General features: G+C 37.8%; 1 protein-coding gene across 4 annotated transcripts in view; it reads right to left on the reverse strand.

Moving 5' to 3' along the window:
* The window catches only part of LOC150087353 (uncharacterized), a 521069-nt gene that overhangs the window by 139231 nt on the left and 366894 nt on the right, over positions 1–14944 (reverse strand). For all 4 annotated transcript variants that reach the window (XM_090371151.1, XM_090371150.1, XM_090371149.1 and 1 more), the window contains one exon: positions 4306–6328. In XM_090371151.1, coding sequence (XP_090227277.1) covers positions 4306–6328 — 2023 coding nt within the window. The remainder of the gene's footprint in view (positions 1–4305; positions 6329–14944) is intronic.

Genomic DNA, 14944 nt, shown 5'->3' on the forward strand with positions numbered 1-14944 from the left:
TTTCCACCAATCAAAAATTTCTGGAAATCAATGTGGTACCGGACCCACCACACTCACCAGATTTAGCTGCATGTGCTTTCTGCCCCCCCCCCCCAAATCTATGCTTAAATTCTGCTCAAAAGGCCATAGATTTTAAAACTACTTAGGAAGTTATTCAGAATGTAATACAAAATAATCCCAAAAGAAGTAACAGAAATGCTTCCAAAAGTAGATGTTTTACAATCTGCACATATAGGGTCAAGGAGACCCTGTTGACACAGACAAAACAAATATTTTTCATCAGGAAAAATGCTGATTCCAAATCCATTTTCAGTTTTCTAATTTTTGTTAGGATTATTAATCATAATCCTATGCGAATGATTTAATATTGTTGTTCAATTCAATATTTATGTAATTGTTTGAATATATCTATATCTTTCTTATTTAAAAATTTAATTAATATATTTAAATAAATTTTTTCGGGTAATATTTGGTGAAATACTGAAAACATTCATTCTCTTGGCTCAAAAGTATGAAAAGCATCTTAAATTCTGAATTTTCCTAACTAAATCACAAGTGTACAGTCACTACAGATTTGGAGCTGTTTACCCAAGGTAAATAACCTCATCTAGTCCACTCCAAATGTAAGTAAAGTGGGGCAATAGCCTTCTTGAGCCATTAGAATAGAAATAAAGGGAGTGCAGGAAAAAATGCTACCAAAAGAGAGAAATCAAGCAGTATATGAACTGATGTGTTCAGATTTCTAATATTCTTCCTCGATTGATGACAAGTAAGGTCACAAAAAGTTTGAGATTTTATCATTACTAACTGCCTTCCAGCTTCTGAAAAAAAGTATATAATGAAAACAGTAAATCAGTCAAATCTTTCCATAAAAATAAGCATGCTGCTTACCTTTGAAGGCAGCAGGCAAATATTTCTGCTACCTGCAAATGAATTGCACTACGTAGATATTACAGGATTTGAAATGAAAGTTAACCGATGAAAATATAGTTGATTAACTGATAATTTAAAATATATTGCCCAAGGAAACACTGAAAATAAAAACTCACTAATGTAGAATTGATACATGAGGTGGGGCAATAAAGTTCCTGTACTGGTGCTGTTGTGGTTATGTTTGATGAAACTGAAAATAAATGGAAGTGGTATGATATGTAGTTCAAACATCCTCAAATGTTTGAACTACATATCATACCACTTCATACCACTTTGTCAAAATTTTGCAATGGGACAGTGAACGAAATCAAATTTGCTTTAAACAGGGAAAATCTTCAACAAAAATATATGAAACAAAAACTGTACATAGTGATGGAACATTTGAGTCCTACAAGTGTTTGAATAGTATAAGTTGTTCAAAGACTGATGTGAGGATGTTTATAATGAACCAAGAAGTGGATGTCTGTCACCTCCTCAAAATGAAGATAGAGTCGCAAAAGTTTGGGAAATTGTGGAAGAGAATCGCTTGACCCTCAAGAATGATGGCTGATAAGTTGGATGTGAATAATAATGAGATGATTCATCAAATTTTACATAATGTGGAAATGAAGGCCTGTGCAAAATTTGTATCGCACGGCCTCACAGTTAAGTAGAAGCAAGAGTGTCATCATGCAAAGACTTCATCCAGATTTGTTAAGACAATCCTAACTTCCTCCAATGTATTGCGACTAGAAGCGAGTGTTGTTTCAGTGCAACCCAGAGACAGAAGCATCAGAACATGCAGTAAACTTCAAAATCATCATTAAGGCACAAAAGGTTTCATTTACAGAAGTCCAGGATCTAGATAATGCTGATCACTTTTTTTTTTGACAAACAGTATGATTCACTAGGAATTTGTACCTGAAGGGAAGAGAGTCAATGTTGAATTCTATGTGCAGGTGCTTCAAAGACTACTGAAGTGCATTTCCCAGGTGAGGCTTCAATTTTGAGGGAATGGCAGCTGGTTCTTTTTGCCCCCTTGCACATTCTGCACTTGTTGTGAAGGCATTTTTCAAAAAACATGGTATTTTACAGATTTTCCACCTACTCTACTCTACTCTCTCGATCTACCATAGTGGATTTCTTCCTTGTTCCTAAGTTGGAAACTTGCTCTCAAAGGAAAGAGATTTCAGAGATTTCCTAAGACAAAAAGAAAATCTTAACCACTGAACTAAATATTTTCACTGACTCTTTTAGAAAGGTTTATGTAAGAAGTGCATTCAATCAGGTCATGATTACTTTGAATAAAAATATAACCATTTTTGAGCTCCTTCACTTTATGTTCTTTTCATTGCACCAGTCCGGCAACTTTATTATTGGCAAACGACTTACTTGGGGGGGGGGGATATCCTTTTGTTAACTAGTCACAATGATATACCATACGAACCTAGAGAAAGGTTTTAAGAATGCTGCAGAGTTTTAGGAACACTAAAACTAAGCACCAGAACATAATGATTAAGCCAAATATCAAATGTGGCGCCACCATAGAGTTAAGATAACCATGCAGAAAAAAAAGAGAGAGAGAGAGATCTAGCTCCCATCGATCAAGTCCCGTCATGAGCAGTAGAAGAGGACAGAAATATATAACATATCCATTTGACAGCATAAGGAATATTATTTAACTGTCACCTCTTTAAAATCCATCTTGCAAAAAGTAAGCATTAACTACCTTAAAACAAGGGAGTAACAAAACAACACTTTGCACCCTTTCAGATGAAATTAATAAGTGAAATTATATTATAAAACAAAGATCATCATTTGACTGGAGCGAGATAATGATCTAGGCCGCTCATAACAAAAATAATGGGGGAAAAATCATCTCATGATTTTTCCCCCATTATTTATCAATTAATGAGCCTAGCTTATTCACAATATAACATACATTTTAAAAGAACAAATGAAAATAAAAAAGGCTAACCAGAAGAGTGATCAAAAAGAACTGGCCATATTTACTAAACTTTAAATTTTAGATAAACTTTACTTCTCTTAGTTCACCTAACAGATTTCAGCAATGGATTAAAGAAGGATGTCTAAAACAAGCATTGAAACAGAAAATTGCAACATGAGGAAAAGACTGTCTTTTGTAGAAAAATCACTGATTAAGAAACAATAGAACAAGTTCAACAGCAACAATGTTCAATGACAAACAAGCAAAACATTGCACACCAGAAGCATCTAGTAGTTTGGCGTGTGCGTGAGAGAGAGAGAGAGAGAGAGAGAGAGAGAGAGAGAGAGCATGTATTCTACATAGCCTCAATACTGAGGAAACAGAGATACTTGTCAACATTACAATTTTCAGTAAATATATATTAAGGAAGGTTATCCCAGATGGAAGGGATAAAAGAGCAAGAAAAACAGTGCTCATAAAAGTATCTATAGAAAAGGCCTACAGCATAAACTTAACATCTAATAGAGTGGAGAGGCCTTGTAAGAGAAATTAAACTGATTGCCCTCTTTTAAATGAAATATGCAAGCTTGAGAGAGTGAATATGAGATGTGTACAGATTGAATATTTGTTTAGAAGAAAAGGAACAGAGTGAAAAAGAAAACTCAGTTTTTTCAATGCAGGGAAAGCAATATCAAGAGAGACAGTAGAAGTCTGGGTATTCCCTAATAGCAATATGCAATCTTGTCTAGAAATCTGAGCATCATTAAAGATAAGCAAAGGTGCAGCTGGCCTGTTTTAGACAAAATTAGACAGGATGGAGTTTAAGAAAGGTTGAAGTTAAGTTTTCTTTGCTCCACTGGAGATGACTGTTTAAGGAAATGGTTGTAGATATAGAAGAAATTCAGGTCATCTGTTCAATACAAGGGTTCTCCAACTGGAAGGCAGAATGTTTTTTGCTACCATCAGCAAGACTGATAGTAGACAGATAGGATTCCCAGTCAGTGAATGGTCATTAATGCACAAAGGAAGAGAGTAGTCAAAGAATGGACCCATGGAGAACACCAGGATTAGATGAGAAGTTAGAAGACAAGACATCTACCTTCACCTAACAAAAAACATAACTCCCTCGACTGTATATTTACCCTTAAAAAGCTGGAGGTGCTGCAGTCCTGGTATCTACCAATGACCTGCCCGCTATAAATTAACAGAAAATTTTATAATATTCTGAAGTATTACACTTCCCCACCCAGCTACTTCGTAATGCCAACTGGCTGGAGAAATTTTCTGGGGGAAAACACTGTATAATATTCATCAATAAAGCATTCTGAAAGTAAGAAAACAAAAATTAACGCTAATAATAGCACAAAGAAATTACAATTCTAAGGGAAATTACAAAATAATTTTTCATTAAATGAAATGAAATATGGATAAAATAAGATACTTACTTATTTGTAAGATCTGAAAGTGCTGCCTGAACACTAGATGGATCTTGTAACTTGATTTCATCCATCCTGTACACTGTAGCAGTACTTTCATTTTTTGGAGGGAATGGAGAAGATTTTGCAGAAGGATGACCTCTTCCACTGTTCCTATTAACCATTCCACTGCCTCCACCAGTCGGTCCACTACCACCGCTACTACCACCACCGCCGCTACTAGTTGGTCTTGAGTTTCCACTTGGACCTATACCACTAGAACTGCTATTTGAAATAACAGATCTTTTATCATCCCTAGGCCTTCCCCTTCCAGCTTCTCTATTATGACCATCTCTATTAAATCCATCCCTCTGTCTATTTCTGTCAGTATTTCCATGTCTACGTTGCTCTGAACCTTGCCTACGGCTCTGGTTCTCGTTAAAAGGTCTTTGGTTGGAGAAACTTTTTTTGGATGCACCTTTGTCCCTTTGTTCTTTCTTTTTAGATTCATCTTTATTATCGTCCCGCCTGTCCCTTCTATCTGCAACATCACTACTTTCAGACGCTGTTTCCCATTCTTCGTTAGCAACATCTGACAAGTTCTCTTTTATCAGTTGGCTGCCTTTATTTCCTGTTATACTACTTCCCTGATACCCACCACGACTCCTACCTGGGGGATCAAAGGTATCAAAGCGCCTAGCTTGACGCTTCTGAAAACGAGGAGGGATGTGGTCATAATTTCGGTTAGGGCGTCGTTGAAGAGGCCTTTCTAAAGATCGGGACTTGTTGGAGGACTCTTTGCCACTTGATGGATTATTTGCAGATTCACTCTGAACAGAATCTTTGGCTTCCTCATTATTTGCTTCTTTACATATTTGGTCACTTTTTGGTTCATCTGATTTAGCTGGTCTTCCTGATCCAAATGCAGCTTTTGAAGGTGGGGGTCCATAATTACTTGGACCATACCTGGGTCCTCCCCTAGAACTACGAAATGACACTGTACCTCCACCTCTCCCCCTCCTCGATGGTTCACCTCTTGGTGCAAATCCTTTTTCTTCTCTGCATTTTTCATTTTCAATTTTATCTTTTTTCGGAAGCTCTTTTTTGCTGTCTTTTGATTTCAAAGATTCATCATCATCTTTAGTAATTAAATTTTGTATAGCTATGTTTAATTTATCATCTGATAATATATCAGATGATTGATATTTTTCAGCCTGTGCACTTTCAGTTGTTGAAGCACTGGCTTCATCTACAGAAACTTCACTATCTTCATCTTTCTGCCTTAAATGGCCAAGTTTCCCATCTTCAGCTTCTGAACCAGAAGTCTCATCACTAAGTCTTTCCTTTGTTTCTTTGTCCTTTCCCTTATCCCGTTCTTTGTCTTTCTGTCTGTCAAAACGAGGACCACGTTCTACACGTGACCTACGATATTCCCTACTTCTACCTCGAAAGCCACCTTGTCCATAGCCTGGTCTCCCTCTCCCCCTTGATGAGTCAAATCGGGAACCCACCCCACTTCCTCCACTACCACTAACATTTCCACCTCCTCTTGAACGTGACCCCAACCCACGTTCTCTCCCAGATTCTCGTTTCTTGTCTCGCTCAGGATGTTCATCTTTTTTAGAAACTTTTTTTCTTTCCTTATTATCTTCCTTTCCCCTGTCTTGTAGAAGTGTTGATGAATCTTTGGCCGATATTTCTATCTTTTCATCAGATTTCTCCTCCTCTTTTTCATTTGATTGAATTTTTGTTTTCTCCAAACTTTCTTCCTCCCCCTTTTCTTCTACTTGTTTTTCATTTTCTTTTATTTCAGCATCAATTTTCCCCTTCTCTGGTTTATCGTCTTTAATTTCTTTTTTAACTACATTCTCCAATTCTTTTTTATTAACAGCATCATCTTTGGGTGAGTCAGTCTTTCTTTCTGATGTACATGAAGATCCTGAGGCACTTGACACAGATCTCCTTAAAGGAGTAAAATTCTTTTTTGTTGGTGCCATGCTTTCAAACTGTTTCTGAGTAATTGGTGGTGGATGATGAGTATGCCATTCTCGACCTGCAAATAAAATAATTTTTAAAAAAAAAATGAAAAATAGTAAAATATTTATAAAGAAATTAATTTTTTTTTTTTGGCATTTCAAAATTACGTAAAAATCTATGATACCCTTTAAACCTCTTCATAAATATGTGGTCATAAGGTTATGGAATAATGCTCATTTACATGAGTGTTATTCCATCTTGATACTAATCTTAATACCACAACCTCATTAAAATTTTTAACAAATTAACAGTAGCCTGCAAGATTCCCTATTCAATAATTAAAAAGGTTATAGATATTCCAATTAGTAAGTTACTGAGACAATTAACAGTGGTAAAGTTAATGTACAAAAACTTAATTTTTGCTCATAAAGGAATCTCCCACTGTTTTCACTAGGCCTATTTTATTTAAGAGAAAATCAAGAGATGCTTATCAGCACAGCAAAGGAATATTTTCTTTTACTGATAATAAGCAGCAGCAGCAGCATTGTGTATATATAAAAGCACAATTTCAAAGTCGGTATGCGTCTTTTTCAGAATTTAACACAGACAAGTTATTTTTGAAAACGTTAAGTATGTTGCATTAAGTAGAGTGAAGGCAGCTAAAAATCTCTCTGCATTAACAGAAAACGAATAAAAAACAAAAAATTGGACAAGAAATTTTGTTTATAATCAAATACAGTCCATTCCGGTTATTTGGGACACGTCGGAGATTTTGGCCCGATTAAGCAGCTGCCCCAATTATCTGAAGTTTCACGTAAATAGTTAAAAATGCAATGTAACCCCCCCCCCCTTTACAATTAGTTCTCTGTACAATCAAATCACTTTACGACGAACTCAACATAGTAAAGTTACGTTCATTATACGATGTGCAGCAAGAGCCGGTCATTGTGATCACGTTTGTGAATTGAATTTTAATTCTATTAAACAGCGATTCTAATTAGCGAAAATAGGAGGAATATTATCCACAGGCTATAAAAGCAAAGATATATTAAGCACAAATTTACCCTTTATTACCTTACCAATTAAAATATTAAATGATACGTGAAAATCGGAAGAATATACGTGATAATCGGAATAATTAATACGCACTGTAATTACTGTCCGTTTATGATAGATTTCACTAACAGAAAAGCCCAATAAACAGGTGACTGCTAATTGTTTTATGGTTGTGACCTCCAGAATTTCGACCGAACCACGTGGTACCGTCGGAGACAATCTTAGGGTAATCTACAGTGCTATGGTCGCCTGCCCCAATTAAACGGCATGCTGTCCCAATTAAGCGAAGTAAACCCTGCCTATTTTCTCGATTGGTTTCTATTTTTTAAGATTTGCCCCAAATAACCAGAATCCACTGTATGATGGTTTTGTGATTAATTTGTTTTTAGATAATAAAATAATATAATTTTTGTACATCATTTGATTATTAGAAGGAAGCATGGGGGCCCATTTCCCCACTAAAAAAATTTTAAATATAAAAACATAATTCAGGTTTGTTGTTGTTGTTCTGGAGGCTTAATGGCACATAAAGCTGTTATGGCTATAATGTGCCTATTCACTTATTATATTAAATCAAAAGAAAATCTGAAATCAGAAATAATTGAAAAGCCCAGTTTGCCTAAGAATGTCAAAAAATTCAGAAATATTTGCCTTATCACCAATGAGATTTTCAAGGGTTATTGGTTTATGGAGTTTTAACCAGTGAGATCAAGGATGAAGTTCTGGCTTGTTTGTAATAGGGGCAGCCAATAAGAATATGTTTTACAGTCAAATTATTAGAACAATGTGTACATTGTGGTGGATCATCTCCTGTGAGTAAATGAAGGTGGGTCAGATGGGTATGTCCTATTCTTGCCCTTGAAAGGACTATTTCTTGTCTCGATGTACGGATACTGGAGCGCCAAATTTTTGGATCATGTTTAATCTGAAAGAGTTTATTATTAGTCTGAGAGTGCCATAGTGCTGTCCATTGTGATAGGCAAGCAGCATGAATGGTTAGTGCATAATCTGCTGCTGGAACAGGGATATTGGTTAAATCAAAAGTAGTTGGATTTTTTGCAGCTTTATCGGCCAGTTCATTGCCTAAAATACCGGAATGGGCTGGAATCCAGCAAAAAGTGACCAGTTGGTTTCGTTCTTTAATATGCAGTATTAAGCTTCTGATTTCATCTAGAACAGGGTGAAATTTATCTGAAGAATTACATAACAACATGATTGAGCTGAGTGAATCAGTGTAAATAACTGATTTTAAGGAACTGTCAGAGCAGAGATTTTCTAAAGCTAGTTTAATTGCATATAATTCAGCAGAAAATATACTAAAATCTGATGGAAGGGGAACTTATACAGTTGTATTTGGAAACACTGCAGCTGCTCCAACATTTGAAATAGATTTAAAGCCATCTGTATAAATTGGAGAGAAATCACTATATCTTTGAGTGTGAACTGCATGAATTTGGTTGACATTTGATGCTTGCAAAGTATTTTCTCCATTGACAGAGGAAAGTGTCACAGGTTAGAAGAGGAGGAGTCCATGGTGGCTGAGTAAAAGTGGCTACTTGTTGTACAGAATGGACAGAAATATTCCAAACTTGCACCAATTCAAGAAGGCGAAGACCAGCTGGCTTTACTATGCTAGGTTTGTTTCTGTATAGGATTTCTAACGGTGGGTTGAAAAGGTATGACTGAACGGGATGAGAGGCACAACTTTGTATCTTGACAGCATATTTCAGTAACAATGTTTTCCTGCGTAAAGTTAGTGGGGGCTCGTGAGCATCACTGTAGAGACTATGTGCTGGCGACGTTCTGAATGCACCAATTGCAATTCTCAAAGCACTGTGCTGAATTTGATCAAGCCAGCGTAATGCACTCTTTCTGGCAGAATCATAGATTGGAGCACCACAATCGAGACGGGATCTGATTAATGCCCTATATAAACGAAGAAGAGAGGTATGATCTGCACCCCACGTTTGGGCAGATAAAGCTCCGAGTATGTTTAACTTTTTTAGACATGAAGTCCGTACATTTTTAATATGATCTAGGAAATTTAACTTGTTGTCAAGGATTAATCCAAGAAATCTGATGTTACTGGTAACCGGGACAAAGATGTTAGATATTTGAAGTTCAGGATCTGAATGAAGTTTGCGTTGTCTACAGAAGTGGATGGCAACTGTTTTCTGCTGCGAGAGCCGACAGCCGTTAAGGCTCGCCCACTGTTGAATTTTATTAAGTGATATCTGAAGCTGTCTTTCAATAGACCTCATGTTTTGAGAATGACAGGAGATGGAAAGGTCATCTGCATAAAGGTAAGTCTCAACTGTATTTGGAAGCTGCTTAATGATAGAATCTATTCTCAGAGCAAAAAGAGTGGCACTTAGTACTGATCCCTGTGGAACACCTTCTTCCTGGATGAAAGTTATGGAAAGGGCATGTTGGTATCGAACTTGAAATGATCTAGTATGTAAGAAGTTCTGAACAAATATAGGAAGGTTGCCTCATAGTCCGAGAAGGTAAAGATCATTAAGTATACCATACTGCCAGGTGGTATCAAAAGCCTTCTCTATGTCTATTGAAACCATTACTAGATGTTCATGTTTGACAAAAGCATTACGGATGGCAAATTCAGCCTTGACCATAAGATCTAAGCATGATCTGTTTTGACGAAAGCCATATTGACTATGGCTCATTAGCTGTTCCAACTCTATGATCCAGACGAGTCTTCTGTGAATAATTTTCTTAAGAATTTTGCTGAGGCAGCTTGAGAGATATGGGTCTATAGCTATTGGGGTTGGATGGATCTTTTCCAGGTTTCAGGAATGCCAAAACTGTAGAGTGATGCCAAGAAGCTGGAAAAACATTTTCTAAAAATATGAGATTATAAAAGACCAGAAGGCAGTGCAAAGCTTTGTCATCAAGATGTTGTAGCATGACATAATAAATCCCATCTGGCCCGGCAGCACCATTGCAGGCAGTTTTAATGACATGTAAAAGTTCAGAACATTGTAGAGGTTTGTTATATGGGAGAAGACGGGAAGTTTGAAAATGAATAGCACGCTTTTCTTCAGTGTTTTTAATTCTTTGGAATGAGGTAGGATAGGCTGTTGCTGCTGAGATTTCGGCAAAGTATTGCCCAAAGCATTAGCTATATCTACTGGATTGGAGAGATCTTTCCCATTCCAAGAGAGGATTGGAGAAGGTATGGTAGGAAACTTACCAGACAGCTGTCTAATTTTTTTCCATATTATTTTGGAATCAGTATTTCTGTGAAAACTAGAGGCAAAACGGGTCCAGGATTCTTTCTTTGCTTGCTTTTGTATGAAGCGTGCTTTTGCCCTTAATTTCTTATAGTTAATGAGATTGACTGTGCTCGGACATTGCCGAAACAAATTCCAGGCTTTATTTTTTTCTCTCTTTGCTGTGGTGCATTTGTCATTCCTCCAGTAATTATGATGCTTTCTTCCTGGGGGATTTGATAGGGGTATTGTATTTTTAGCCACATTTAGAAGATGCGACGTGATGTAATCTGTCGCATCATCAATATGTTGGAGGCGGATTTTTTCCTCATCAAGGTCGATTGATGATTGAAATTTTGCCCAGTCTGCTCGGACAAATTTCCACTTTCCGCAGGGTTGAATTGAAGGAGTCTTTGCTATCAGACTGTTGCATACTATTGGGAAGTGGTCACTGCCCATGGGATCATTTATTACATACCACTCTATGGTTGGGACTAGTACTGGTGAACAAATTGAGAGATCTATTGCTGAAGTGTGTCCTGCTGGGGAGCTGTACGTGTGTCGGTGCACCAGTACTGAAATTTAGTGCCTCTAAAAAGCTTTCAATTAGTCTGCCACGTCTATCCAATTTAGTAGAGCCCCATAATGGGTGGTGCCCGTTAAAGTCCCCTAATATACAGAAAGGTGGAGGTATCTGTATAAAGAGGTCTTCAAGATCTTTTAAAGAGCAAGTACAGTTTGGTGGTAGATAGATTGAGACTAGTGTTATTGTACCATGGAGAGTTATACGAACAGCAACAGCTTCTATTTCAGTTTGGAGTGGGATATGTCTAGTTGGGATCTTCGAGTTTACTAGGATTGCTACGCCACCATGGGCAGCATTAGCGGTATTTCGATCTCTTCGATAAAGGCAATAGTTCTTTATCGAAGGATAAATTTGTGAGGTCAGGTAAGTTTCCTGTAGACAGAAGGAAATTGGAGAATATCAGTTAAAAGTAAAAAAAGTAAAGTGCAGCCATTATCAACCCACTGCAGGGTGGAAGCCTCCTCAACAATTCATGCTGAGGGAAATGGACCATAATCTGCCACGCTGGTCCAGTGCGGGTTGGCAGATTGACCGTATTCAGCAGTCAGGGGCTTGAACCCCGGTCTATTCAAAGAGCGTGTGCTACTGCACTCCCGCTCCTGCCCACTCGGCTACGGAGGCCGTTCAGTTAATTAGGTATTGAATATAGTCAGTGTTGCAACGAAAACCTCTGCAATTCCATTGTAAGATACTGTGGTTCATTTAGGTTTAGTTGAGGATGATTCATCAGACTGTTTTTTCTTTGAGCACTTTTTCCGGTCTTTTTTTGGGAAGCTGGGGCGCCCAGTATCCATAGTGTCATTTGCATGAAGTTCTAGTATGGGTTTCTCAAGATCTGAGTGTACATCTACTTCTATACTATTGGTGGATGATTCAGGTTTCTTGTTGTCTTTGGTAGTTCTTAATTTTTCTTTATCATGTGAGACTGTCCGAGTATCAGTTGGGATGCTGACTGGAGTGTTAGTTGACTCACTGGTTTTAGTTTGATGTGTGTCTTTTCCTGAATTAGATAATGTATTTTTAACCCAATTAGCCATAGATGTGCTGGGGGATATTGATACATCTGTTTGTACTGCTGTTGAAATAAAGCTTCGAGCGTGAGATGCATATGAACGACTGGGCATGGTCAACATAACCTGTCTGCATGCCTCAGGGTATGTGACTTTGTGTTCAATTTTATATTTTTGAAATTTCTTCCCTGTTTTCCACATTTCACAGGATTTTGAAAATGCTGGGTTACTTTCTTTGCAGTTGGGGCAAATGGGACTTGGTGCTGAACGGTCTGCCTGTGTATGTTCCTTGGAACCACAAATAGGACAAATAGCTTTTCCTCTGCATGCTTGTTGGGAATGTCCATATTTTTGGCATTTAAAACAACGAATGGGATTAGGAATATAAGCCAGAATTCGGCAGTTTAAATAGCCAGCTTTTACTGAGGATGGCAAATCTGGGGTACTGAAGGTTAAAATGATTGATCTAGTTGGGACGAGATTTCCATCTTTTTTAGTCATTATGCGTTTGGCGTTGGTTACTTTTTGATTACTCAGTTCTTGAACTAATTCGTCTTCTGATATTGTAAGTAGGTCCCATTCGGTTATAACGCCTTTTGAGGAATTTAAGGTGTTGTGTGGAGTAATAGATACTGGCAGGCCACCGAAAGTCGTTGTTTTAAGCAGCCACTTGGAATGTTTGGAGTTGGCTGTTTCAATTAATAGGTCTCTGGATTGCAGTCGTTTAACCATTTTTGGTGTTCCAGCAATCGATTCCAGAAATCTTTGGATGACGAATGGTGATAATTTGCCAACAGGTTGGTTGGAGAGAGAGAGTATCACCAGAAAGTTTGGCATTTCATTGCACTGCACTTCTCTTCGGAGCCCCTTTTTGGTTGGTTCAGGTCTTCATCATTTGGTTTGTCTAGCCTTGAGGTTGAAGGCTCTAGAGGTGGATAGTCATTTTTATCCATCGTTGCTCCTTTTAGCCCCGGGGGATAACTTTTCCATTATCGGCCCCGCCACGGGGAGGCAGGAGCAGTGCCGCTCGGAGGCCAAGCGGTTGAAGTGTTAGTTGGTTAATAGGACAAGAAATATAAGAAAAAGAAAGGTGTGTTTCCTTTCTGTGTTCTAGCTTGTGGTTTTCAAGTATAGAACTAGTTTTAAAGAAAGGCTTTTGATAGAAACGTAGGAACTTAAAAGGAAATAACTTCAATCACTTTAGAAGAACGCTCTATATATCACAAGAATATCGCTTGGCCTTGAAATACGCTTGGCAACCGGGGCCAATTCAGGTTTGTGTAACACAAGTTAGGGGGGGGGGTTGTAGCGACCTTCTGGCCTGTTAACAAAACTTTCTAAAACCTTATCCCGACAGTGCTATCACCAGTTTCGCTAAGGTGTTGATACAGGTGTTTTGCCTTTTCACAAATGAGCAGTGAACTTAACGGAATTTTATTTTGAGTTCGGTCTTCTATCCACAGATTTAAAGCCTTTTCCATTTTTTTCTAATTTAACATCACGAGTTACGGAGAAAATTGTTGAAGCAATTAGCGCGTTTTCACGAACACTACGGTGGATTTTTTCTTCTGATTTCTTGATTGATCGTACCATTGACTTATCGATTTTATGTTTTGTGACTGACGAGACACTTTCACCATTAGAAATTTTGTCTAATAACTGAATTTTACTTGCTAATGTCATCACCTTCGTTGATCTTTTCACAATTCCCTTGTTATTCATAACCATATTTTTGTAGGGGTTAGAAAAGAACTTGTCTACAATAAAGTCACTTTATTCTGCTAACACACTCGAAAAAGTTTGTTTACACTAACACAGTGCAAAAGGGTAAATTTTTCACTTTTGTAAGCGTATCAATTTATAAATTTATTCAATTTATAAGCATGTAAATTAAAAGCAAAAGACAAAACCTTCCATGACAAGCGGATAGTACATACTGAACAAGGATTAGCAAGAAACATCCACGCTTGAGATTTTGTCCCCCCCCCCCCCCATTGAGCGCTGTTTTCACCGGGAAAGATGATTTTAGCCACACCCATGTTTTTTTATGGCGGAAAATGTTCACGGCGCTTTAAAATTCACATTTTTTTTTAGGTTTCATTTTATATTAAATCAGCGACCGCAAATACTATAGGATTGAAAACTTGCAATTACATCAGATGGCTGCAGAAACTGCACTTCCAATTCTTCGTACATTTTCCTAAGGGCTATCTAATAATATCTACGATGCCACAGTATGTGTTCTGAAGTTTCCAATTCCCCACAGAAACATAAGCCAGAAGGTTCTAGTCTCAGTTCACTTAGCATTAGCAGAGGCATTTGATGCAAGAAAGCAAGCTTATGCAGCATCAGCCAAAAAAAAAAAAAAAAAAAACCACTTCCACTTCACCCCTCTGATCGTTCAAAATACCTGTCCAGCTGAGCCTTAAACTTATTTAGGCTATCACCCTCCACCACAAGGGATGGAAGTCTGTTCCACCAACCAACCACCCGCTGGCTAAAGGCAAATTTCCGCACGTCTATCCTTAATTTGAATTTATGCCCTCTCAGGTGATTATTCTGAGCGAGAGGAAGAATCCCATCAGCACTGAGCATGCTCAAACCATTCAAGGCTTTATACACCTCTATCAGATCACCTCGATGGTGCCTAGTCTCCAGACACTGTAATTTGCAAAACTTAAGCCTTTCTTCATAAGAGCACCCCGTTGTTCCATTCACTAATCTTGTTGCCCTTCTCTGTACTCGTTCCAGCAGCTCTACATCCTTCTTGAAATGAGGCTTCCAGACCTGTATACAGTACTCTAGGTGTG

This window comes from Mastigoproctus giganteus, chromosome 4, assembly GCF_048544385.1.
Source record: "Mastigoproctus giganteus isolate SK-2022 chromosome 4, ASM4854438v1, whole genome shotgun sequence".
NCBI lineage: Eukaryota > Metazoa > Arthropoda > Arachnida > Uropygi > Thelyphonidae > Mastigoproctus > Mastigoproctus giganteus.